Source organism: Mesoplodon densirostris, chromosome 6 (assembly GCF_025265405.1).
Source record: "Mesoplodon densirostris isolate mMesDen1 chromosome 6, mMesDen1 primary haplotype, whole genome shotgun sequence".
Classification (NCBI taxonomy): domain Eukaryota; kingdom Metazoa; phylum Chordata; class Mammalia; order Artiodactyla; family Ziphiidae; genus Mesoplodon; species Mesoplodon densirostris.
The window spans coordinates 31,067,626-31,095,517 of NC_082666.1; the positions used below are offsets into that span (position 1 = coordinate 31,067,626).

The following is a 27,892-nucleotide window of genomic DNA, read 5'->3' on the forward strand; positions in this document are numbered from 1 at the left end:
ACTCTCCTACCGAACATGAAGCCCCACACAATTCTCTGAGTCTATTTATCCCATGTAATTTTTCCCTGTAAAATGTCTAAACTCTTTACATTATATATATATATATATATATATATATATATATATATATATATATATATATATATGTATGTATGTATATAAAATGCCTTGTCACTGCCGATTCTCAGTCCGTGGAATTGGTACCTAATAGGTACTCAATATATTTTTCCCTTTTGTTCATTCACCATAAGTGATTGCCCAGTTGAACTTTCTGAACCTCTCCAGTCATCGAAGTGGAAAATGAGGCCTGTCCACTTGGGGAAGAACATTTTGAATCGTACCTTCCCAAGCTTTCTAGTCTCTGTTGTTCCCTCAGTCCAGACTGAGCAGGTTCTAGCTTCCCACCAATAACTATAATTACTGAGCATTAACTATGTACTGGGCACTTCCAATACATTATTTAATCTTCATAATGCTCTGCGAAGTCAGAATTATTTCTTATTTTACCAAAGATGAAACAGGCTCTGGGAGAGTAGTTGCTCAAAGTCACAGCGAGCAAGTTTCCCAGGGGGCTCTCTGGTAAAGGTCTACCAGGCTCCACAGTCTACCCAAGTTTCTGTCACGTTCCTACAGGCTTTCCCCATGTTTCCACTACATCCCCCTCCCAGCCATTTCCTTCTCACTGGACCGCTGGGCCTGTCTTAGCCTGGCTGCTTCTCCAAGGCTAGCATAAGGAGGTGCTTCAGATGCTTGCAGGATGGAGAAGGGGCTGATATATCTCCAGGGCCAGAGCTTTCCTTCCCCTGCCCTCCCCACGGACCCGGCTGCTGGATTCCCAGCGGTCCATTCCAAAGCCTGCAGCAATCGCGCGCGCTGGAGGAAAAAGGATGGGGGGAAGGAGGGCGAGGCGTCTTCAAACGACCGGCGGGACCGAGGGGCGAGCACTCCTCTCTGCCGCTCCGTCGCTGCACCGGATAACCAGTACCCCTCTTCCACCCCTCCCCATCTCGTCTCGCAGCAGGGCGCGTGCGCAAGGCGCTCCTCGCCCCCTCCCTTCCGCGGGCCGCCCTTTCACCCTGGCAACGGCGGCGCGACTGCGGCGCGCGCGGGGCTGGGCGCGGACGGGGCGCGGCCGGGCAGCGCCGGTGCGGTCTGAGGCTGAGGCGCAGGCGGCAGTGGCCCAGCAGAGCAGTGGCCGCGGGTAGCCGTGTCGGCGTGTCCGACCTCCCTCCGTCTCCTCGCAAGGTTCTTCGACGCGGTTTTGGGTCTAGCGGACACAGCCCCTGGCCATGGACTCCCAGAAAGTAAGCGCGGGCGGGGGGCGCTGGGCCGCCGAGGTTGGGCGGAGCGCCCCGGCTGGGTGGGCGGTGGGCGAGCGGGGCTGGCCAGGCCAGCCTGAGGCTGGGCTATGGCCGCGGAGGGCGAGGCCGCCAGGCCGCTTTGCTCTTTCCCAGGAGCAAAGCGGCGCCCGCCGGGCTGCGGGGACCGCGCCCCGTGACCCTGGATAGCTTCTGCCCTGTACTTGGTCCTGGGTCCTGGGCCCTGGCTCCTGAGGGGATAGCGGGAGCCGCCCCCAGTTTTTCATCATTTTTTGCAACGGTCTGGGCCCTCTTTGATTCTCGCAGCCTCCCGGTGTGCTAGTGAGGGTTTATCCATCCTTAGAAGAAGAGGAAACCAAGGCACATGGGGATCTACCGGCTGACGCCGAAGCTGACCCCTCTCCTCGACCCAGTCTTCTATCTTGGCAAAATCTGTGCCTCTTTAGGTCGGGAACCAGATCTCCTTAGTACCGCCCCCCGCCCCAGCCTTGTCCACCGCCCCAGCCCTCCTCGGGACTAGTTCACTAGCACGGTTTGGTGTTTAGTGTTGGTTGAATTGAGAGAAAAGACTGACAGTTGTCAGAGCAGCGGTCCCACCCTCCGACCAGTTCAGTGTTGCTGGTCAGTTACCTTAATGGTTGTTTTGGCATGTTTTATACTTTCTGAACAAGTTAAAGAAAGGGTATACAGAACTAGCTGTTTCTATTAACCAAAAAAAAAAAAAAAATTTAGAGAACATAGCCAACGTTTTGAATACAATTAGAAGTGTTATTAATATTTAGTTATAATCCCTATATAAAAATCAACCACCGTGCTCTCTTTGTTAGATTATAGTAATTGAAATATAGTGCAGTATAAGAAGGAACACAGTGTTACTAGTAATGTAGCAGGGGAAAACAAGGGCATGTCCAAGAGGCCATTCTTTTCTATTATTAGATAGAAAGTACTGGAAAAAAACGTTAGAACATTGTTTTCTATCATTTTGCCTGGATTTACTTCCTTGAGGAGCACTGGGGGCGTGAGAGAATAGCGTAGTGATGTGTTTAGCATTAACTATTACAGTATTTAACAAAAGTCGTATGATTTCATTGTATGTGTGCATCTTGAAACTCAGGTATATTCAGTTTTTTTATTTTCATGACTATTAGTAAGACATTTTTTTAAAATTACATTTTGTGTGTTTTGAATTTGTAAAACATTTCAAAGCTTATTTAACTTTTTAAATAAAAGTCATGTGATATCTGAGTGGACATTAGTTCAGAGCAAATGGAAGGGCAAAGACTTGGAGTCTAGAGACTTGGGTTCCATGCTGCTATATGTAGCTTTGTGATATGGAGCAAATCACTTAACTGTGATTAATCAATTTCCTCATTTATACAGTGGAAATAAGAATATTTTATAGAGTTACTGTAAAAAGCAGGTAATATAATTAAGTATGAATTATGTACTTTAAAGTACAGTGCCTTAAAGTTTACAAAGAATAAGTACTAAAATACTCTGTGTGCTGTAAAATATAATTTTAAAAAGTATTTTAATGTGGATCATCTTATTTTGCCAGGGCATGCATTGTCTCTCATTTTAATGAGGACTCAAGAGTTGGAGTGAGTCCTGCAAGGTCATACCACTAGCCATACATAAGGCTAAGATCTGAACTTGCTTTCATTCCAAATGTTGTATTTGAGTACCTACACATACTGTGTACAGTTTTACCAGAGGTAGTGAAGAATTAGCTGTTCTTTCTTACCGGTACTAATGTGTCTTAGATAAGTTAGAGAATCAACTTCTCAATATTAGAAAATATGTTGAATTTCATTGATAGTATCAAATAATATTTCTAATAAAAATGCTTTATTTTATAGCTTAAAATAAGCATCATGTGTTGATGCTTATAACCAATTCAGTGCTCTGAATTTGAGCATTCTTTTCTCATGAATTACTGCAGAATCAATTATATACCTCAACTAATAATGAACTGAGCTGGTTATGTATTTCTCTTGAAATAAGACAGTAGTAGTACACCCCTGGCATGATTTTTCTTTTCTATTACAGAATGTTACAACGAAAATAATAGCAGGGATGATACCTTAGTCAGCATAAGGAAACATAGTTACTGCAAGTGCCAAAGGGTGAGAGTGGCTTGAATATATACGCATTTGTAAGGTATTTGGGATTTGGGCTTTAAATTATTAAGAGGATGGCTTCAGAGTCGTGTCCAGTCCTACTGTTTATGAACTGAATGAGGTTGGGCAATTTGCAGTCTCCATTTCCTCATCTTTAAAGTCTCCTTACCTCAAAGGGTTATGAAGATGGTGTTAATTTTTAAAAATCACTTGGTGCCTAGCACACATAAGTGCTATCCGTTAGCTATTAGTAATCTCATAATCTCAACTTCAAAGTAACTTTATCCCTTTGTTGATAATTTGTATACCTATTTTTCTAATCCAGTCTAGCCATTTCTTACCTTTGTCCTTAAGTTTAAAGCATGTTTTCTGTGTTTATGTCTGTAATAAATGTTTCAAATGATGGTGCCAAAGAAGAGTTGTTAAATCCTAATTGAAAGAGGATTGGAAGTTCTGACTCATGCAATCTGACAATAGAGGTTAAGTTAACTGGACAGTCTTACAGAAGCTTGATGGTGGCTAGTCAGCAAATGGATTAGCTTGACCAGCTGCTTTTTTGTCTGTGAAAATAACTTGGACTTGTGTTAGCAACAGATGCTCTGTTTGAGTAGAGGAAGAAAACATAATTACCTTGGGTATGTAAGGTGTACTGTTGGATACAGAAAACCACAGTATTATCTTCTAGAAATAAACAGAGGGATTTTGTTTATATCGAGTTTCTGGGACACTTGTGAACAGGATGTGTTATGGATAGGTGGCTTTATTTGATACTCAAACCTTTTGATTATGTCCTTAAGTGGTTTTAAGATAAAATCCCAAAGGTTTCTTTACCTGATAAAATGTGTATGTTCAAAGAAACCATTGAAACAAATAAGACATTTGTACCCTTCTAGAATCTTGGTGCTTAGAATTTGATAGTTTCAGTTAAATTCTTGTGCAGGAGATCATTCATATTCATAGGGGTTACTGTTTCTAGGAAAGGTTTGTGCTGTAGGAATAATAAAGGTGGAGGGGAAAGGGGAAGGGATCCCAGAGGAAAGATGTCATCAAGAGCATACATTGTCAGTTGTTTGCTTTTCCTCACTTTCCCCCACATATTCTACTTTCTCCTTGGAAAGGAATAGTGACAGTCAGGCAAGGCTTGATGTGCAAGACTGAACAAACCTAGACTGAGGAGACTGAACTGAGTAGGGAGAGTTTTAAAGCACAACACAACCTGCAACCAGGAGCATGTCTAGACTTGGCTTCCTCATCCCAGTTTCTTCCTCTGCCCTGGTATTTGCTATCCTTTGCCTTCTTGTTGTACCCTAACAGTTCGGAGGCCTCCACCATATCCAGATAACCAAACGTCTCTCATGTTCCAAAATTACGCCTTTTTCTCAGTCCTGAGGAAAGGAAAGGAATGAAATTTGAGTATTGTTCTGTATCCAGTATTGTATTAGACCGCTTTAAATTCGCACAACAGCTGTAATTCCTATTGTAAAGATATGGAAGATGGAACTGAGAGAGGTTAAATAACTTGTTCAGAGTCACACAGCTAGCAAGTGGTAGCCTGGATTCACACCAGGTCTTTCTTCACAGCTCAAGCTTTTTTCATTACCACCCTTCTTGCCTTGCTCCTTTGCCTTTAAATGGTGGCATGATTAATGTCATTAAAACTTAAGATATAAACTTAAGATATAAACTTAAGATATATCTTAAGATATAAACTTAAGATATATCTTAAGATATATCTTTATCTTAAGATATATCTTATATCTTAAGATAAAACTTAAGATATAAACCCCTATAAAGTAGGGTTTTTTTGTTGTTGTTGTTAAGAAACTAGTTTAGTAAAAATCGTTGCTAGAAAGTATAGAACATGATTTAAATAAAACTCTGGAATTTGGTCTCCATTGCTGCTACAAATCATTTTTCTGTAGTATATGTATCTCCCTTCTCTCCAGCTCTCTTTCTTTTTTGAGGGAAGGTCTTTACTTTCTAAAATAGAGGTGTGAACAGGGAAGTATAATTGGGGTTTTATACACCCCAGCCAAGCACAACTGCAGTCATTCCCATGGAGTGGATCAGAGTAATCTGGGATGTACAAGGTACGAAGTGCCCTCTTCAAAGAACCATGCTGACATACTCGTATCACTGTGTTTAAATACAGACACCTTCATTCTTATAGAACTTGACAGTTTAAAAAAACTAGAAATACAGTGAAACAGACCTAACTTAAAAAAAATTTTTTAAGGACAATGGTTCTTTGCAGTGCCTGGCTGAATGTAAGCAGGATTATTCATGCAGCAAACACATATTGAATGCCGTAGTGATAGATATTCCACTCCAATGTAGGGTGGACAATACTTTGAAGTTAGTGGATTTTTTCTACAGCTTTCTTTTTGTATGTTTTATATCCTCAGTTGGCACTTCTTCCCAGCCACAAGGTTCTGATGAATCTGGTCTCAGTTATTGATATTTGTTGATGATAGCTAATTATATTTTGAACTAATTTATAACAGTGTTAGCACAGCCAGCCTGTGCACTTCTGTTGCATTATAAATATAAGTAACACAAGTTTATTGTAGGAAATTAGGAAATATAGATAAATGAAAATAAAATAAAAATCACCCATAATCCTGCCACCCAGGGATAACTTCTTTTAACATTTGTATGTATTACATTCCAGTCTTTTTAAATGCATATAGAAACTTAAAAAAACTATGATATCACGCTATGTATAGTGATTTATAATTTGCCTCTCACTTAATATGTAAGGATATCTTTTTCCATGTTACTGTCATTCTACAACACTTAATGATTTAGCAGAATTCTTTAATATGGATATATATTATGTGATTTTTTTTTAATTTTTTTTTTTTTGGCTGCGTTGGGTCTTTGTTGGTTCACGTGCGCTTTCTCTAGTTGTGGTGAGTGGGGGCTACCCTTTGTCGCAGTGCGTGGGCTTCTCACTGCGGTGGCTTCTCTTGTTGCGGAGCACAGGCTCTAGGCACATGGGCTTCAGTAGTTGTGGCATGTGGGCCTCAGTAGTTGTGGCTCGCAGGCTCAGTAGTTGTGGCACATGGGCTTAGTTGCTCCGTGGCATGTGTGGGATCTTCCTGGACCAGGGGTCGAAGCTGTGTGTCTCCTGCATTGGCAGGAAGATTCTTAACCACTGTGCCACCAGGGAAGCCCGTTTTTTTGTTTGTTTGTTTGTTTGTTTTTGCGGTACGCCGCCCTCTCACTGTTGTGGCCTCTCCCGTTGCGGAGCACAGGCTCCGGACGCGCAGGCTCAGTGGCCACGGCTCACGGGCCCAGCCGCTGCGTGGCATGTGGGATCTTCCCGGACCGGGGCACGAACCCGTGTCCCCTGCATCGGCAGGCGGACTCTCAACCACTGCGCCACCAGGGAAGCCCGGTCCTAACCTTTTAATATTATAAATAACAGTAAGGTGAACATCTTTGTCGTCAAGTCTCGGCTTATACTCTTTAATTATTTACTTAGAATAAATTAGTAGAAATGGAATTACTGAGTCATTGTGTATATGCTTTTAAATATCTTTTATGTGTATTGCCAAGTTGCCCTTCAGAAAGGTTATGTCAGTTTATACTGCCACCAGTGGTACCTGAGAGTACCCCCATCTCTACTTCCATTCCACCTCCCTTAATTAGATGATGGGACCTCTGGTTTCTGTGGCCGAATGTGAGCCTCCTAGACTTCATTGGATGGAACAGCCAGTTCAGAGGCCGCAAAAATGGATGAGGCTTCCTCAGCCTCTGATACATTGTAGTTCCTCAAATCCTAGTTGGGAAAGAACCTCTTCTTCTGCCCTGATATCTGCAACTGGGCTCAGGGTGAAAAGACAGTATTCCCCACCATGTCTTTTATTAGATTTTTTTTCCCGTGGATCACCCCAGTTGCATGTGTGTACAGAGGTAGTAATCCCAGCTGTTCACTGTTACAGAGGGCATAGCTTTCTACCAGTTAACTATTTATGATTATCAGATTCTTGAATTCCTCAACAATATATATTCTCCTTTTCTAGCTCGTTGCATCACTTTTGAGCACAATACTCTTGTTATGTGTTGCCATAGCTATGGTCAGCTGGTAAGATTCTGGTTGTCTAACTTACCAGCTGGATAGAGCATTCTGGATTTCTACTCATTACCTAATTCAAAGGAGAGGTCTTTGGTGTGGAGTGATACAAGTGGCGTAATTCCTGGTGGCATTAGGATTTTTCACTGATCCCTTTGCTCTGGTTGCAGGAACCTTATGACTTTTGTACAGTCCTCTGCAGTGTGTGCAGCCTAGAGTGGTGTAAAAGTACAGACTCTGGAGGCAGCTTTCTGGATTTGAATTGTGACTGCCATTTGACAGCTGTGTGATCAAAGGAAGTTTCTTAACTTCTTTAACCTTCTCTTTCTTCAACCATAAAATGCAAAGACATATTACTTTCTATTGTGATAATTAAAGAGATAGTCCATGTTAGAAGCTTAGCATAGTGCCTGGCACATAGAAAGTGCTTAATGAATACTAACTGAAATGACTATAGTAATAGTTTGGCCCCTTTAAATTGTAGATTGATTAGTGATATTTGCAGTGGTTCTAGATTCGTGTATCTCAACTGTCTGGAATACTAGTGTAGAATTTGAATCAGAAATTTTCTCCTTGTCTGAGTAGACGCTGATGGGAAACCCATATATCACAGTGTCTAATTATGGCCACTTGGTTATTGATGCCTTTGGATTCAGAGTAGCATATAAACACAGGTATAATGGTTTTTTGCCACTGGTTCTAAGAACAGGGAGTTTCTGCATCATAACTTCAGGCATTTATTGCACTGGATGGTTTCCAGTTAAGTAGCCCAGTTGGCAGAGTTTTTTTGTTGAATGCAGAATTAAGACTCACATTTGAATTTGTCATATTCACATATATTAAGCTAAAACCAGTAGAACCGTGCCATTTCAGATGGTGACTGTCATCATGTTCTCAGACTTAATGATCATATGCCTGTGGTAAGAATAGCTGTTACTGTTGCCCTTGTGTTTGGCAGGGTGGTACATGTTACAGCCTGTTGCTCATTCCTAGTTTTTTCCAGTCTTAAAGAAAATCTTAAGTCCTTTTGATGCTCTTAGATGTTCTGACTTTCTTTTCATGGACCTCTGATCTTTGTTTTCAGGTAGTACAGAGCTACTTGTTAAGAGCATAGACTCAGGAGTCAGACTGTCTTAATTTGAATTCTGGTTCTGCCACATACTAACTCTGAGGTCCCCGGCAAGTTACTTAACCTCTTTATACCTCAGCTTCCAAACTGGAAAACGGGGATAACCAAGTATCCTACTTCATAGGATTCTTGAGAGGATTAAACAAATTAATGTATGTAAAGAGCTTAAGATGGTGCTTGGCCCTTAAGAGTATAAAAGTGTTAGTTATTATTATTTTGCTTAGAGTCAATTGATTGTGCTTTTACTTCTCATGATTTATAGGGACTATAAGCATAACTTTAAACTATGCTTCTTTGAAGAGGGTACCTCATGCCTTGTACATCCCAGATTACTTTGAGCCATTCCGTAGGAATGACTGCAGTTGTGCTTGGCTGGGGCGTGTCATCCCCCCCACCTTGTTAACATAGCAGTTACCTTAGACTAATTCCATAGTCAAGTAATTGAGAGGCTTAATTTTGATAGTGTAGGTTTTCTTGAGCTCCTGGTGTCTGAGGTGCATGACCAAAGGATAATGGCTGAGATTGCCTTTGCCTATGCCTACTGCCTCTGGAGACATACATTCTATATATTTTGCTGTGATCCAGCAGAATTCGTATTTGTCAAAGCATATCTTCAGACCTGTATCACCTAAAGCTTTTAGTCATGGCCACCTGAAGTCTTGCAAAATCAGTTATATTATCTAGATAAACTTCAGATGATTTATATTGCCTTTATCCATCTATGTTTATCTGTCACTTTATCCATCAGTATTTGGAGGGTAATGGGAGACTTGAGAGCTGAGATGAAGTCTGAGAGACCCTGGTAGGCATAATTTCAGGTTGATAGAGTCCCAGTTGAAAGTTGTCTTTGCCCTTCTTCACCGTCAGGCTTTGATAATAAAAGAAATGAAGCAAGTGTGCATGTGTGTGTGTGCGCGCGCGTGTGTATACTTAGATATATAGAATGGGCTCATTCTGTACTTTTTTGGAACTTGTTTTAACAAAAAATTGTGTATGTGTTTTAGAACAGGAGGAATTGATAAATGTGAGGGTTCCCAGGTGGGAAGCAAAGCATATTAGAGAAACTCACAGCAGGCTACTGCAGCTGGAATACAGCAAGAGAGAAGAAGTCTGGTGTGAGTTGAAATAGGTGAGGTAGGCAATGGGAAGATCATGCAGGGTCTTACAGATTATGTAATGTCATGTTTAAGATCATGTTAACAGCTCATGTTAAAAGATTTTCAGTTTTAGGGGCTTCCCTGGTGGCGCAGTGGTTGAGAGTCCGCCTGCCGATGCAGGGGACACGGGTTCGTGCCCCGATCCCGGAAGATCCCACATGCCGCGGAGCGGCTGGGCCCGCGAGCCATGGCCGCGGAGCCTGTGTGTCCGGAGCCTGTGCTCCGCAACGGGAGAGGCCACAGCAGTGAGAGGCCCGCGTACAGCAAAAAAAAAAAAAAAAAAAAAAAAAAAAGATTTTCAGTTTTATCCAAGGACTTGTGGCAAGACGATTAAGCAGGAAGAGTGATGCTAACATATTACTCTAGCTGCAATATAGAGAACTGATTACTGGGGAGAAAGAATAGATCAGAGGCCTGTTAAGAAGTTTTGCAAGAGTATAAGTTGAGATATGATACTGACTTGTGGTAATAGTGATTACAGAGTTATTTAGGAGGTAAAATCTACAGAATTGGTGACTGCATGTAGAGCACAAATGAAAGGAAAGGATGTAATTATGATGGCCTAGGTTTCTGGGGTTTTTTCCTTTCAGTTTTATTGACATATATCACTATATAAGTTTAAGGTGTACAGCATAATGATTTGACTTACATACATCATGAAATGATTATCGCAGTAAGATTAGTGAACATCCATCATTTCATGTAGATAAAAAATAAAAGAAAAAGAGAAAAGTATTTTTTCTTTGACGAGAACTCAGGATTTACTCTCAACAACTTTCATATATACTAGGCAACAGTGTTAATTATATATAACATATAGCAGTGTTAATTATATTTATCATGTTGTGCATTATACCCCTAGTACTTGTATCTTTTGACTACCTTCATCTACTTCTGAGTCCTCCCACCCTCGGCCTCTGGTAACCACAAATCTGATCTCTTTTTCTGTGAGTTTGTTTTTGAACTATAATTGACGTACTGTGTTAATTCCTGTAGGAATTAACTATGTTAATCACACAACATAGTGATTTAATATTGCTATGCATTACAGATGATCACCCCAATAAATCTAATTACTATCTGTCACCATACAATGATATTACATTATTATTGACTATTTTTACCACACTGTACATTTTATCTCTGAGACTCATTTATTTTGTAACTGGAAGTTTTTACCTTTTAATCTCCCTCAACTACCTCACCCATCCCCCTCCCCCTCTCCCCTCTGGCAACCACCTGTTTGTTTTCTGTAACTATGACTCTTTCTGTTTTAATATGTTTGTTCGTTTGTTTTGTGTTTTAGATTCCACGTATAAGTGAAATTATATGGTATTTATCTTTTGCTGTCTGACATATTTCACTTAACATAATATCCTCTAGGTCTATCCATGTTGTTGCAAATGGCAAGATTTCATTATTTTTTATGGCTGAGTAATATTCCAGTTTATATATCTCACATCTTCACTATCCATTCATCTATCAATGGGCACTTAGGTTGCTTTCTTATTTTGGCTATTGTGAATAATGCTGCAGTGAACATAGGAGTGCATTTATCTTTTTGAATTAGTATTTTCAGATTAGTATTTTTGTTTTCAGATAAATACCCAGAAGTAGAATTGCTGGATGGTATGGTAGTTCTATTTTCATTTTTAAGGAAACCTCCTACTGTTTTCCATAGTGGCTGCACCAATTTACCTTTCTACCAACAGTGTACAAGGGTTCCTTTTTCTCTGCATCCTCTCAAGAGCTTGTTATTTGTTGTCTTTTTGATAATAGCCATTCTGACAGGTGTGAGGTGATATTTCATTGTGGTTTTGATTTGCATATCCCTGATGATTAGTGATGTTGAGCATCTTTTCATGTGCCAGTTGGCCATCTGTATGTTGTCTTTGGAAAAATGTCTGTTCAGGTCCTCTGCTGATTTTTTAATTGGTTTTTTTTTTTTCTGTTTTTGATTTTGAGTTGCTAGGTTTCTGGATTTACAGCTGGTAGTGCCATTGGTAGAGATAGAACACTAGAGGAGGGCTCAGGTTTAGTGGAGGACATTATGACATGTTGAGTTTTGAAGTGCTTTTGAGACATCCGAGTGGAGATTTCAAGTAAGCAGTTGGATTAAAATGGTCTGGAGCTCAGAGAATAGGTGCTGTACACAGCTTACATCACTTTCATTGAGACTTCTGGCTTTGCACTTCCTCCTCAGCTTCTTTATCAATTACTTGTGTCTCCATTATAAAAGCTAGTGATTAAATTTGGAGGCCCTGGAGGGGTAGAGTAGGGTAGAAAACTCCATGCATTATGGTATCTTTTAGTTCTTTTTTGCCTCTTTCTCAAAGTTTCTTATCCTGCCCTGGTATGTTGCTTGCCATATTTAGAAAATACTTTAAAAAAGTTCTGCTGGACTTGCCTCTCCTTACATACCTCCTATATTAGGAACACAGTATCCCTGTATAGATCTCTTCCCTGGGTCTTACCACTTAGAGAAAACTTTAACTTCATGTCACATAAACAGGCTAGGGTAAAGTTTCAGAACTCAGCTTATGTAGTCCTGCTTTCAGAACTTTTTTCTTGGAATACCAGAATTTCTATTTGTGTTTATATTATGTCAGATTCTTGAATTATTTTTTTAAATGATACTCCTTTCTTTTTAAAAAATATTTATTTATTTATTTGGCTGCGCTGGGTCTTAGTTGCGGCACACAGGATCTTTTAGTTGTGGCATGTGAGATCTTTTAGTTGTGGCATGTGCCATCTTTTAGTTGTGACATGTGGGATCTAGTTCCTTGACCAGGAATCGAATCCTGACCCCTTGCATTGGGAGTGCAGAGTCTTACTTAGCCACTGGACCACCAGGGAAGTCCCAGATTCTTGAATTATAATAGCTGTATGTGGATAGAAGTTAAAATGTTACAATCAAGTTCCTTTACCAGAATTTCACTAATTTCAGTGGACAAAGCTTAAGCTCAAGCTGTGATTCTCCAAGAAAATTCCAGTGGTTTTATATGTCATTGAAGAGTCTTAGCAAACCAAAATATTAAAACAATATGTAATTTATTGTATGGGTGTTTCATATAATGGGCAAATTGGTTAGGTTTAGAGGCAGTATTCTAAAGTGGTAAAGAGCGTGGGCTTTCTGAGCATAAACATTACCTTACAAGCAGTGTCACTTTGGGCAACTGATTGAATCTCCGTTTTCTCATCTATATAATATGGATGTAACCCTACCATTGGGAGGGTTAGAAGAGGATGCAGGTAGTCAGTCTATTAACCTGAAAAGCCCAATCTTAATCAAAGCTTACTGTACACAGGCCGAGGACTGGCAGAACCATTTTTACTGTTCCATTGTGTTTTTTAAAGTATATAGAGAGTCTGTCTTGGATGAATACTCGAAAGACTCTTAAGTCTTCTACCCTCCTTTTCTACATCTCTGTACTACCACTCTCGTCCCTCCAGCTGTGCCCACCCCTCCCCCAGGTACTTGCTGCATTCTGCGTTGTCTTTGTATTCAAATCTCCACGTACCTGTTTCTGGAGGGAACACCGAGAGGATAAACAGCTAACTCTTTCATAGCATAACCTCATTGTGTTATTATACTAAAATAACAACAGTGACGAGGATGGGAAGAAATAGTATTGGTAAGTGAAGCAGAGAGCCTTAGTCCGGCCCAGGGATGATAATACCTATTTATCTCCAGGGATTGTTGGGAGAATGAAATGAGAGCTGTAACTATTTTAATTTTTTTACTATAATGCTTTATGAACATTTATATGCAATGTTATCCCTTTATCAGATTATTTCCTGAGCTCTTTATATTTAGCCTTTTTTTTTTTTTTTTTTTTTTTGCGCAGTACGCGGGCCTCTCACTGTTGTGGCCTCTCCCGCTGCGGAGCACAGGCTCCGGACGCGCAGGCTCAGCGGCCATGGCTCACGGGCCCCGCTGCTCCGCGGCGTGTGGGATCTTCCCAGACCGGGGCACAAACCCGTGTCCCCTGCATCGGCAGGCGGACTCTCAACTACTGCGCCACCAGGGAAACCCTATATTTAGCCCTGTATCAGTTTTTGATAATATTTTGAGGAGAACCTTTATTACACAAAACCTTATAGGAAATTATTAAAATATTTATGTTTGTAGGTACTTACGGAAATAAGACTTGTACTTCTGGGAAAAATTATAAAGTGAAAGTACTTGCTTTTGATTTTTACTGAGAATACAAGTACCTTGTTTGGATTTTGCTTTTACTACCCATGAAGAGTTATTAAACAACTAGACCTGTGATGTACAATATGACAGCACTTGTCACATGTGTAATAAAAAGTGAAATTAATTCAAGTTAAAATAAATTTAGTTCCTCAGTTGCTCTATCCACATTTCAAGAGCTCATTAGCTTGATGTGGCTAGTTACTACCATATAGGATAGCACATATATAGGATATTTCCATTATAGCAGGAAATTCTATTGAACAACACTGAAGTAGAGAGTATGAGAAAGTTAAATAATCAAGTGTTTTATTTAAATAGGAAGCACTATCAAAAAGTCTGAGGTATTTGCTACTAAAATTACCTTATTTATTATGGTTCTATAGCATCTGTAAATATTGCAGTGAATGTTGTGATTTTAACTGCAAATTTATTATCTACTTTCATATTTCTAAAATATAATGTTTTTAATTTTTATAAATAAATAAAATGTCAAATTTCAGTTGTCTCTGCTTTTATTCCTCATTTCCTAATGTTGATTAGAAGTTTCCATTTATTTTTGCAACGTTTAAGGATTTGGTTCTGTTCGTTTGCCATGGCCTTATGACCTAAAGTAACAGTCTTTATGTTAAATAATATTGATCATCTTCAGTGTGAAAGATATGGTGGTAATTAAGTTGTACACTACGAATAAGAGGTTGTAAAACAGTACCAATATATATCCCATCTTTTGTAATTATAGCGTTTGAACAATGAACAGTTTTACATTGCTCCTGTTTATTATGTAATATACTCTTACAGAGTTTGTTTAGAGAACTGTTGTTATAAAGTTTATAATTCTCTTTTAATAAAATATCATAGTGTTAAAAATTTTTTTTTATCCTAGGAAGCTCTACAAAGGATCATTTCAACTCTGGCAAATAAAAATGATGAAATTCAGAACTTTATTGATACACTAAATCAAACACTAAAAGGAGTTCAGGTATGAATCTGTTTTAAAAAAAAATTTGTGTGAATATGTCACAATTAATGATTGTTGGGTCAAATCAGAAGTATAAATATACAATGTCAACTATAGATTATAAACTAATGGAGGTGAGAGCAGGGTTTTTAAATGGCAGATAAATAAAAATGCTTTATTTGCTATTCCCACATTCTCCATGGAAAGATCAAATAGTAAGGGAAAAAGAAAACTCTGGAATATTGCTAGGAATATTATAATGCTCACTTTTCTTCCTTTCCATTTCATGTTTGTCTTTTCTAATTCCAATTAAGAGCAAATTGTACCTTTCCAGAAGTACTGGGAAGCTAAATATTTCTTTTACTGTAAATAATAGAAGGAAAATGTAGATGGTAAGAGGTCCACTTGCAGAACTAGATGAAAGTAAGATATAAAAGTAAAAGGTAAAGTGCCCATTGTGGAGAGAGGGGAATACTTAAGGAAATGGTCCCAGGTATAGGTGGATAATCCAGACTGTAAATAATCAAATGTTGATTGTGGAAGAGACCTTAAGATAAGCTGGTGGTGCTTTCCCATGAATGTGCTTTAATTAATTTAAGGGTCATTTCTTTGTGAAATAAACATAGAAGATTTCCAGGATACTTGTAGACTGAATCCTTTCCTGTGGTTTTTGTTTGATTCAGCCTAGGTAATTGCCTGGCCTGTTAAACCTTATGGTCTTGTATTTTCTTTACTTCTGAATTTGCTGTAATTGAAGTTAGTTAATTATAATCTTCACCAGTTTAACTGTCTTTCTCAAAGTATTTTATTGGAAAATTTGGTGAATCCACTAATCCAGTTTCTTTAAATAAGCAAAGCTAGTGGTTCTAAAACTCTTGGTCTATGGACAAGAGAATCATCACATTTGAAATCTGTAAAAGGGTACCTTTAGATAGAGCTAGCTCACACTGTTTTTCTGATTGACAGATTATTAGGACTTTACCTTAGCATCCATAAAAAAAATAGAGGAGGAATTAAGCTACACCCTCGTCATTGAAGATGGGAGCATAAGCTGTAGTGGACGAGAGACCATAAGAATGTGCCAGTTGGTTACTGAGGGAAAAGAGCAGTCCAGTTCCTTTTCACAGATGAAAAAATTGAGGTCCAGGAATTTAAGTGGCTTGTCCAAGGTCACACTGTTACTGAGTGGTTAATGTGGAATTTGACTTAGGTCTTCTGCCTTCCAGACTGCACATGTCTTCCTCCACGTCATGTTCTTACTACTGTAAAGAAACTAGTAAAATGATTAACACCACTTTTGGCAAGACTCCAGTGAGATGATGTCTGGTTTTTATAAACATTTTAAGCAAAAGTTTCGATTGTAATATTACAGTAGATTTTGTGTATTAGTTTTGTAAACCAGTGCCAGTTTCACTTCTCTTAGTTGAATGATTCATCTATGTTGAAAAATGCCTTAAGATAATTTCTTCTATCTCATAATTGTTGCAAGTGTGAATATCACTTATCTAGGGATTTCACAGATATTTTGTTCTTTCTTGTTAAAATAGCATCATCTTGCTTAATGAGGCAGTGAGGAACTCTTGGAGGTCAACAGACTTTATAATCAGATTTTAGTTTATAAAATTTAGAAATTTGACTACAAATTCTAGTCAGTAGATGATTTCTGAGGTTCCTTCTAGCACCGAAATTCAGTGTTTGATAAATCTCTTAGGACCCAGTAAGAAATTGCTTAGTGTTTTAATTCTGTTTATCTTATGTAAATGCAGTGTTTTAGGCAACCTGAAAGATTTAAAAATTTGCGCAAAATCAGCCCCATCCCTATATGCCCAGACTACTTCTCAGAGTTACAGAATCAAAATCTCTGGAATATTTTATTAAAATCTGCTTCACTGATGATTCTGATACACACCAAAAGTTGAGAACCACTGGCTTAGGGTCTGCCTTAGAGCCTAAAGGTCTGGACAAAGGTGACAACCTTAAAACAAACTTTCACATTGTCCTGTGGTAACAGTCTTATAAAAGGTGAGGAGAGTGGGATAGGGAGCGTGGGAGGGAGGGAGACACAAGAGGGAAGAGATATGGGAACATATGTATATGTATAACTGATTCACTTTGTTATAAAGCAGAAACTAACGCACCATTGTAAAGCAATTATGCTCCAATAAAGATGTAAAAAAAAAAAAAAGGTGAGGAGAGTATGGGCTAGTTCATAAAAGGCTACTTAACTCATAGCACTGCTGAAGTAGAACTATCAGCATTAGCAGCCAGCTTCTTGGATTTATCTGTTTTTTTTTTTTTTTTTTTTTTTTTTTTTTGTGGTACGCGGGCCTCTCACTGCTGTGGCCTCTCCCGTTGCAGAGCACAGGCTCCAGACGCGCAGGCCCAGCGGCCATGGCTCACGGGCCCAGTCGCTCCGCGGCATGTGGGATCCTCCCAGACCGGGGCACGAACCCGCGTCCCCTGCATTGGCAGGCGGACCCTCAACCACTGCGCCACCAGGGAAGCCCGGATTTATCTGTTTTTAAAGGTGTATGTCAAATATTAGAATTTTAATTATTTTATGATATTAGGCTGATATTAGATTCATAATATGAATCTGTTCTCTTCTTTGATAAGTACTATATCTTCTAGTTTTTTAATGTTTGACAGCTCTTAAGTAAAATCTTTGTTTATTAAACAGGAAAATTCTTCTAACATACTTTCAGAGTTAGATGAAGAATTTGATAGTTTATACTCCATATTGGATGAGGTAAAAGAAAGTATGATTAACAGTATCAAGCAGGAACAAGCTCGTAAATCACAGGAGTTACAGGTGAGATCGTGCAACTATTTAAATATGAATAATTTTAGTCTGTATAATGCTTCATTTATTGAAAGCAAAACTTAGTGAATTTTTTGTATAACTGTACTGATATCTTGTAGAAGAATGATTCTTAACTTTGTTTTGGTCATAGATATAGTTTTTTTTGAATTGTGATAAAAAACCTAAGATTTACCCTCAACCATTTTTAAATGTACAGTAGTATTAACTATATTCACATTGTTGTGTAACAGATCTCTAGTACTTTTTCATCTCGCAGAACTGAAACTCTATACTCATTGAACAGCACCCCATTTGCCCTTTTCCCCCACTGCCTGGCAACCACTATTGTATTGTCTACTCTAGATATCTCATATAAGTGGAATCGTACAGTATTTGTCCCTTTGTGACTGGCTTATTTCACTCAGCATAATGTCTTCAAGGTTCATCCATCTTGTAGCATGTGTCAGGATTTCCTTCTTTTTTATGGCTGAATAATATTCCATTGCATGTATTTACCACATTTTCTTTATGTGGTCTGTCCATTTATCTGTCTATGGACATTTGGGCTGCTTCTGTCTCTTGGCTGTTGTGAGTAGTGCTGCAGTATATGTGGGTGTATATTGAAATTTTGATAGTGATTGCATTGAATTTGTAGATTGCTTTTGGTACTATGGTTGTTTTAACAATATTAAGTCTTCCAAACCATGACTATAGGATGTCTTTCCATTTATCTGTGTGTTTAATTTCTTTCAGCAGTGTTTTGTAGTGTTCAGTGAATAGGTCTTTTGCCTCCTTGGTTAAATTTACTGCAAAGTATTTCATTCTTTTTTTGTTTTTTGCGGTACGTGGGCCTCTCACTGTTGTGGCCTCTCCCATTGCGGAGCGCAGGCTCCGGACATGCAGGTTCAGTGGCCATGGCTCATGGGCCGAGCCGCTCCATGGCATGTGGGATCCTCCCGGACCGGGGCACGAACCCGTGTCCCCTGCATCGGCAGGAGGACTCTCAACCACTGCGCCACCAGGGAAGCCCTATTTCATTCTTTTTGATGCTATTGTAAATGGGATTGTTTTCTTTTTCTTTCTTTCTTTTTTTTTTACAAAGGAATAATATTTATTGTTCATATAGAAAATTTAGAAAAATTATAAAATAGAAAATAAAGATCATCCATAGTCCTGTCACTCAGAAATAGTCACTATTTTTTCTTTTTTGTAATATACATTTAAATATACATATATAATACACATATATAGGGACATTTTTAATAGAATTAATATCTTATGTGTAATTTTTAACCTGGTCTTTTAATCACTTATTATGCCAGATACATTTTCCCATGCCACTGAAAAGTCTTTGAAAACATTTTTCTTAATATTACCTATCAAAATTTGTTAAACCAATTCCCTATAGTTAGGTATCTAGTTATTCTCTTTTTTGCTACTGTAAGTGGCTCCATGTTGTACAAGTATTTTATATTTTTATGGACATCTCTGATGATTTCATCAAGATTAAACAACATTTTTCGTGTTCTTTATACTGCCATATTGTCTTCCAAAATGGTTGTATTCCTTTACCCTCCATGAACAAGATGCAAAAATGTTCTTTTCACTGCTGGGTAAGGATATATATTTTTTATATTTCTACCAAATAAATGGAGGGAAGAAAGCATGTTATTATTTGAAGTTCCTTCATTATTAGGTTGAATATTTTAACATGCTTCTTGATATTTTTGCCATTTATGAATTATCTTTTATGTTCTTTCCCTTTTTTGGTATTGGTATGCTTGACTTGATTTTATTTATTTATTCTGAATTTTGAATTTTATTTTATTTATTTATTTTTATACAGCAGGTTCTTATTAGTTATCTGTTTTATACATATTAGTGTATATATGTCAATCCCAATCTCCCAGTTCATCCCATCACCACCACCACCACTACATGCCCCTTTCCCCCCTTGGTTGTCCATATGTTTGTTCTCTACATCTGTGTCTTGCACACCAGTTCATCTGTACCATTTTCCTAGATTCCACATATATGCGTTAATAGATGATATTTGTTTTTCTCTTTCTGACTTACTTCACTCTGTTTGACAGTCTGTAGGTCCATCCACGTCTCTACAAATGACCCAATTTTGTTCCTTTTTATGGCTAATATTCCACTGTATATATGTACCACATCTTCTTTATCCATTCGTCTGTCGATGAACACTTAGGTTGCTTCCACGACCTGGCTATTGTAAATAGTGCTGCAATGAACATTGGGGTGCATGTGTCTTTTTGAATTATGGTTTTCTCTGGGTATATGCCCAGTAGTGGGATTGCTGGGTCATATGGTAATTCTATTTTTAGCTTTTTAATACCCTCCATACTGTTCTCCATAGTGGCTGTATCAATTTACATTCCCACCAACAGTGCAAGAGGGTTCCCTTTTCTCCACACCCTCTCCAGCATTTGTTGTTTGTAGATTTTCTGATGATACCCATTCTAACTGGTGTGAGGTGGTACCTCATTGTAGTTTTTATTTGCATTTCTCAATTAGTGATGTTGAGCAGCTTTTCATGTGCCTCTTGGCCATCTGTATGTCTTCTTTGGAGAAATGTCTACTTAGGTCTTCTGCCCATTTTTTGATTGGGTTTGTTTTTTTAATATTGAGCTGCATGAGCTGTTTATATATTTTGGAAATTAATCCTTTGTCCGTTGATTCATTTGCAAATATTTTCTCCCATTCTGAGGGTTGTCTTTTCATCTTGTTTATAGTTTCCTTTGCTATGCAAAAGCTTTTAAGTTTCATTAGGTCCCTAAATGGGATTGTTTTCTTAATTTCCTTTTTGGATTGTTCATTGTTCATATATATAAATGCAGCAGATTTTTGTGTGCTGATTTTGGTCACAGATGTCTTTGAGAATCTGAAAGCTATGGAAGAATACAAATGTTCTCTTTCTCTTACAAACATGCTGTATGCACACAATTTCCCAGTATTAAATACCCTTTCAAGTCTGTCCATTCTTCCCAGGTTGAGATTTGTTGTTTATATTTAGGAGGTGGGAGTTTTATTGCAGTTGAACAACGTGGGTTTGAACTGTGAGGGTCCACTTATACACTGATATTTTTCAGTAGTAAATACTACAGTACCATACGGTCTGTGGTTGGTTGAATCGTGGATGCAGAAGAACCACAGATATGGAGGGTCAACTCTAAGTTATATATGGACTAACACCCCACATTGTTCAAGAGCCAACTGTACTTAAATCATTTAAAGGTAATTAGTTTAGTCATAAAGTATCCATAAATTTCAATAAATAAGAAATTTATTCCTTTAAAAAAGATTGGAGAATAAAGGAAAACTCAGCATCTTCTGAATATCTCACCCATGACTCATCCTGTGGAGATTTCTGTTCTCTCTTGGGCCCAAATCCTTCTTCATAGCACCAGTTTGGAATACCCTTTAAGTGTTCAGTTGCTTAATCTCTAACCTTCCCTTCTCCCTCCCCATACTTTTTCTCTGTCAGAGCAGCTCTAATTATCTTCATTGTATTCACCAGACACCACTTCTGTCAGCCTGGCCTATACCACATACTAAATTTGCTACCAAAATGGCCATGAGTCATATTTTTTCTCCTATATTTTCTTCTTCCCATCAAGTGACAAAAATCTTATGCATATTGAATGTACATTATCAATTTTTATCTGCCACCTTTAACCATCCCTGGAGTGAGTGATGCTCCAGTGCTGCTGCTATTATTTTTCTTCTCTCTTACCTGTAAGTTTCAAATACCTGGTTGGTGCCTTTTTTTGTTGGCACCTTCTTTCTGCTTAACTGTGCATGCAGTTTATTTTTCTGGCATTGTTAATAGGGAAGCTAGAAGCAGCCAATAGACACAGTTTTAAAAACTTGCAATTGAGGAGTTCCCTAGAGGCTTAGTGGTTAGGATTCCAGGCTTTCACTGCCATGGCCTGGGTTCAATCCCTGGTCGGGGCACTGAGATCCTGCAAGCCATGCTGTGTGGCCAAAAAACAAAACAAAACAAAACAAAAACAAAAACAAAAAACCTTGCAATTGGCTAAATAAAATTGAACTGTTAACACCCTTCATTAGAGTAGAAACTTTTCCAAGGAGGAAAAATACTTTCTCCTTGTCCCATATTATTCACGTATCTTATTATATTGCTAGGTTTTAAATAATGACAGTTGACTAGCTTCTCTTTGGTCCTTTTCTCTACTTTTCCCTTTCTTCCTCTCCTCAAAATTCACATACACTGGAAACAAAGCTCATATGATAATATCTTTAGAAATGCATTATTAGACATTGAAGTCATAATTATCATTAGATTTTTAAAAATTATTTTATCATTTTCATTATGTCCTGTTATGCTTACACTAAAGACAGAGTCATAAAAGAATTTGAAAACCCTTGGAATGTTCCACCTCTTTAATGTTCAAAATTCATATTTGAGAAGCTACTTTCATAATTTACGGGGAAGTCAGTGATAACATTTGATTGCCAGTATCAAGATTTTATGCATTCATTCAGTAAAATTTGAGTTACGACTATGCTGGATTTAGAGTAAGTAGTAGTGAGCAAAACAGTTCCTGCCCTCATGCATTTCACATTACCCTCTCATGGAGGGTAATTTGCAAGAAATGCAAAAGAAAGGAAAATCAAATCCTTTTGCCAAAGAGATTATATAAGAGTAAGCAAAAATGTATGTAAGATATAGCCGATTTAAGAATGATGTTAATGTAAACACTGTACAGCTGTATGTAATGCAGAGGGATCATGAAGGGAATGGAGTTCAGGAGCAATTCTTAGAAACTGATTTGAAGCACTTTGAGGGAGGGAAAAGCTTACTTAATAAAGGGAAGAGAGGGTATTCCAGGTAAGAGGCAGTTCAGTTGTTAAGATAATCAAAGATTAAAAGTCTAGAAGAGTCTTAGAATCATCTTTAAGCCAAGTCACTGCTGATTTGGAGGAGAGATCTAATATTCATGTCATGGCATGTGGATTTTGATATTTAGGTGTGTTGTCCTTAAGTCAAGATGTTTGAGATTTTTCAGAATTAGGTAATCTCTATTCATTGTGGATTTTTGGTTTAAAATATGTCCTTAGACTTCTAGAAGAAGTGTGATATTTTCATATCAGAACTTACTTTCTGGCCCTATACAGAGCTAGGTATATGTGTGTACACGTAAAATCTATAGTGCTCATCTTACAATAGGCTGCATTTATTGCTCTTGTAAACGATTGAGTTTATATTTCTAGTTATTGGCTAAATTCCCAGTAATGAATAATTGGGTCATATAAATTTATTTAACCTTTTTTTCTCATGGAGTCTTAGATGAACTTTGTCCACTTTGAGTTTTGTGACTCTTAACTACAATGATAATGAACATAATTATTATTTTTTTTTGCAACTGATCTGATTCATCATGGAAGTCTTCCATGCAAACTGCATTTGGGCTCTTTTTAAATAAGATGATGTTACTCTGATTTTTTGATCAAGTATTCTATCAAATTCATCATTAGCTGTTGAATATTGATGGGGGATCAAGATGTTGCAGAAAATGAGAGAAACAGAGTTCTAAATACTCTCTGGAAGTGGTGACTGCAGAGATGTTAGCACCATCTTTTCTTCCTTATCATCACTTCAGATCTTCATTTTTTATAGTGATTCCATTTTTTCCATCCTTTTATTATCCTTAGTGATTCTTAGTACTTGACTTTTCTTCTCAATGGCACAAAACTTTTCACAGTTTTTTTAAATGTATTTTTTTAAACTTATTTATTTATTTATATTTATTTTTGGCTACACTGGGTCTTTGTTGCAGTGCGTGGGCTTCTCATTGTGGTGTCTTCTCTTGTTACAGAGCACAGGCTCTAGGCACGTGGGCTTCAGTAGTTGCAGCATGCAGGCTTAGTAGTTGTGGCTCACGGGCTCTAGAGTGCAGGCTCAGTAGTTGTGGCTCATGGGCTTAGTTGCTCCACGGCATGTGGAATCTTCCCGGACCAGGGCTCGAACCCGTGTCCCATGCATTGGCAGGCAGATTCTTAACCACTGTGCCACCAGGGAAGCCCCTTTCACATTTTTTTAATTGAAATGGTGATCTAGGGGAGAGCACGGGATATTGAGGGGACAATAGGTTGTAAAATAAGACTAAGTTATTGAGATGTAAGCTTAGTGAACATAACTTCATTCTTCAGGATGTTCTTGTGTTACGGTTCAAAGGAAAACCTATGGTGATCTCAAACCATAACGCTTTCTTGGGGTAGTTTAAAAACCAAGTATTAAAAAGAATCACAACTTGGCTACTGATGCCATTTCTTTCTTTATTGGGAGTTAATAGAGCATCTCTGTTCTTTCTTTGGGTTCACAAACTCAATAGCATGTTGTTTTTATTAAGGTATTTTAATAATTCCTCTGAATAACTAAGTGCTCTTTAAGTTGTAATCCTGTGTTCTCTCTCTTTTTTTTGCTTTCCTTCTTGACTTCAAAGCAAATTTATAGCATTTTCTTAGAATAAGATTTTTTTTTTACAACTTTGACTTCAGATTTTTTGTTTAACTTTAATAGTTCCTTGAGATATATTCTTTATTCTTCTGGGTTTTTTTTTTTTTTTTTTTTTTTGCGGTATGCGGGCCTCTCACTGTTGTGGCCTCTCCCGTTGCGGAGCACAGGCTCCAGACGCGCAGGCTCAGCGGCCACGGCTCATGGGCCTAGCTGCTCCGCGGCATGTGGGATCTTCCCGGACCAGGGCACGAACCCGTGTCCCCTGCATCGGCAGGCGGACTCTCAACCACTGCGCCACCAGGGAAGCCCTTTTCTTGGTATTTTTTACTTTTATACTACATTGACTTACTCTGCCCTAGTGATCCTGTATGGACCATTTATACCTACCATCTTATTCTCAGTGATTTTCCTTTCATAAAGCTCTATTTCAAATGGTGGTTTGTTAATTCTTTGAAACTCATAAGACGCTTACTCATAGGAAGAGCAGTATTTTTATGAAATTGTAGGTAAGTTCTTAGAATGACACGTGAAAACCTATTCTAATCCAAACTATGACTGAACTATTCTACTTTTCCAAAGTAAAACAGGACACATCAGAAACCAATAAAATCAGATGTAGTTTATCTTTAGTTTGTATCGGAAGGGAAAATTAAGTAGATTTGAATATGGAATAGATATTAATAAATATTCTGAAGAAGAATCTTGGATACATTTAAAAGCTTAGAAATGGGTCCGTTTCTTTGTTTAAAGGTATCACTAACAATATTTTCACATAACTGGGCTTAGTTTTAAATCTACAAATGATAATGTGAGAGAAGCGGGGAGGGGAGGGGAGAGAAAGAACTGAATAAGAAAGATTGTGTTAGGTGAAATTAACACATCACTATAACAGAGTGTATCACTGTAACAGTTACCATTTTTTGTTCCTGTTTGATTTTTTTGAAATCTAGGCACTTCCTGTGTTATCCAGTTTTGGAAACTGTAAATTAGCATTTATAGGAGTATGTATTACTTGAGTAATGTGATAAGTGGAGTACTAAGATTGTGCTCAACTGAATGTACCTGTAACTTGATTCATGAACTTTAGCTTAATTAAATATCATCAAGAAATTTTGTCTTCATTATAGAGGATGTTGCCTGCAGATGGATTATTTTGATATTTTACTTTAAATTTTCTGACTACCTGATTGAGAAGAATCTTTAAATAAATGTGACCCCAACCATTTATAATTGCTTTGTTTTCTTTTTTGTGTTAAAATGATGAGTATATCTTTATCTGTATGCAATTAAGCTGTTCTGGACAAATTATGGACAGTTTAAAATAATTAAAATTTGTTATATATATGACTAGTGATTACCTTGCTTCAGTACCTCTCTAAAATGTTTGTTCAATTATTGCTATTAAAATTGTAACGTTCATTGTAACAGTATATATTTAAGATTCTGATGACAATAAGAAATTCTATTTTAATGATTTTTTGTTATTGTTATTTTTAGAGTCAGCTTAGTCAATGTAATAATGCCCTGGAGAACTCGGAAGAGCTACTAGAATTTGCAACAAGGTCATTAGATATAAAGGAACCTGAAGAATTTTCAAAGGTACCAAAAAAACAACCAAAAAAATGAGACTAATCCACTTAAAAAGGAAAGTTTTGTTTAAAAGAAAGTGGTGTTTTCCCATTTGATTTTGGATTCATTCAGTCATTTCTGATACAAGAAAAGGCTTGGCAGTTCTTGTTAAGTAAAATGCTAGCTGTTCATTTATTCCAAAGCATATACTTAGAAGTGTGTGTCATTGGGGTCACGAACAAATTAATTATTTGTTTAATGCTCAATTCAGATGAATGACATTACTCTTTTTTTCAGTTACTTCCCCCTTGGTCATTTATTTTAAAGGTACTTTAGCTGAGTCATACCTTTGTTATAAACATTTTATAACTAAGGAAAGAAGATTGATATTGCTGTTAACATTCATAAAAATCTAAGTTGGTATTCCTTTCAATGAGCTGATTGGGAAAACATCATCATTTGATGCATATGAAAGCATTGTGAAATTTACTAAATTTGTTATTAAATGTCCCAGTGTTCAGCTTAAGTAATTGTTTGGATGCTTTATTAAAATATGAAAAATGTAGGTCCCTAAGGGGTGTATTTGGTGTGAAGATACAAATAGTAGAGCAAGAAGACTTCTAATGTTTTAACCTAGATCCTGGTGTTTAAGAGATTCTGAATTCTAGATTCTTATTCTTATTTTAAGTAGAGTCATTTTTAAATGATTACCAATTTATCAAATCATTTGATATTTGATATAGAATAAGTATGTAGACTATATAGAAAATGGCATGAAAGAGTGTGAAATAAAGCTATATAATTAGTAAAATATATACTGTGAAGTAGTCTTATCAAGATAAGATATTTGAGTTTGATATTTTCTTGGTCTTTGTGGACTGTGTAGTGAGCTGCTTGAAAGGTAGCTTTATAATCCATGTGGGTCCACCAGTGATTTCATTTTAGGATTTTTCTATGAAGTTGACGGTAGAAGAAACTTTCTTGAGAAGATAACATTTGCTGACTTAAATCCCTGCATCTTCAAAATGAACTTTAAAAATTAATTCCTTTTGACTAAATGAATGGAAATTTCTTTTGCTGTAAACGAGTTAACCAATTAATTCTTGAATTTGGATGTTGGTTGTAAGAAAATTCATCTTTGCACTTTGTAAGACTTATTATATAAAGGAATTATGAGGGAATAGTATCATAGTTTAAATTATTCTAAAAGTATAGATATGTCACCTATTCAGAGGGCATTTATATGATAACCTCAAATATCTGGAACATAGCCAAAAAAACATGCAGAAAGCAAAAGATGTCTGAGTCAGCCGAATCAGTGTCGCACAGTTCGTGAGTGGGAGTTAATATCTTCTGTTCATGATAGTGTCTCAGAATCTGTTGACTATTAATATGTACATGGTACTACTAAGTTTTTAGATTTTTTTCCTTTTTGTTTCCTAGTTGTCAACAGATTCCCCTTCTAGTGGAGTAGGGCAGCTGTTAATGACAGGCATAATCATAGCAGCAAGAATTAACAGCTGAGCACCTGAGAGCGGAAGAAGACAGGAAAACTATAAAATGTGGACATAGTACTCAAAAACAGCTTGAATCCAGTTGAATATAGGACCTGATGCTTGGAAAAACTGATAAAAGTTTGTTTCTCCCAAGTTTCTCTTTCCATTGACATTTTCAGAGTCCTTTCTTCTTCCTCTCAAAAGATTCTGTTCTCTATTTCTCTCTCCTTTGTTCTTTCCAGCTTTGTTCAAACTTGTTTCCAGTATACTGTAAATTGGAAAGGTTCTGATAAAATAAATCACCTTGTGGTTTAAATATATTTTCTTCATGTGCCACTTTGCTTCTTATCTTACTATTTTGGTCTTGTCTTCCAGCATTTTGCAGTACTGCCTAGTAGCTTGATCCCTTTGGAGATGTGTTGAAATGAATTATTTGTCAGTGTTTCCTAGCCAGAAATCTGAGTTTATTGTTCAAGAAAAATGCTTAGCTGAGAGTTACTTGCAATTATTTTCTTAGTATATACAAATAGTATCCAGATTATGGTTTGATTCCAAGT

The 27,892-nt window shown here is 37.6% G+C and overlaps 1 protein-coding gene across 5 annotated transcripts in view; it reads left to right on the forward strand.

Annotated features, from left to right (window-relative positions):
* The first annotated feature begins 1,128 nt into the window (after nucleotides 1-1,128).
* FSD1L (fibronectin type III and SPRY domain containing 1 like) overlaps nucleotides 1,129-27,892 on the forward strand; it is a 66,850-nt gene continuing 40,086 nt past the window's right edge. For 4 of the 5 annotated variants that reach the window (XM_060100775.1, XM_060100771.1, XM_060100772.1 and 1 more), the window contains exons 1-4: nucleotides 1,129-1,304; nucleotides 14,888-14,983; nucleotides 17,643-17,774; nucleotides 25,768-25,869. In XM_060100775.1, the coding sequence (XP_059956758.1) occupies nucleotides 1,290-1,304; nucleotides 14,888-14,983; nucleotides 17,643-17,774; nucleotides 25,768-25,869 (345 nt within the window). In that variant the 5' untranslated portion in view covers nucleotides 1,129-1,289. The remainder of the gene's footprint in view (nucleotides 1,305-14,887; nucleotides 14,984-17,642; nucleotides 17,775-25,767; nucleotides 25,870-27,892) is intronic. The other variant, XM_060100773.1, reaches the window with a different exon arrangement.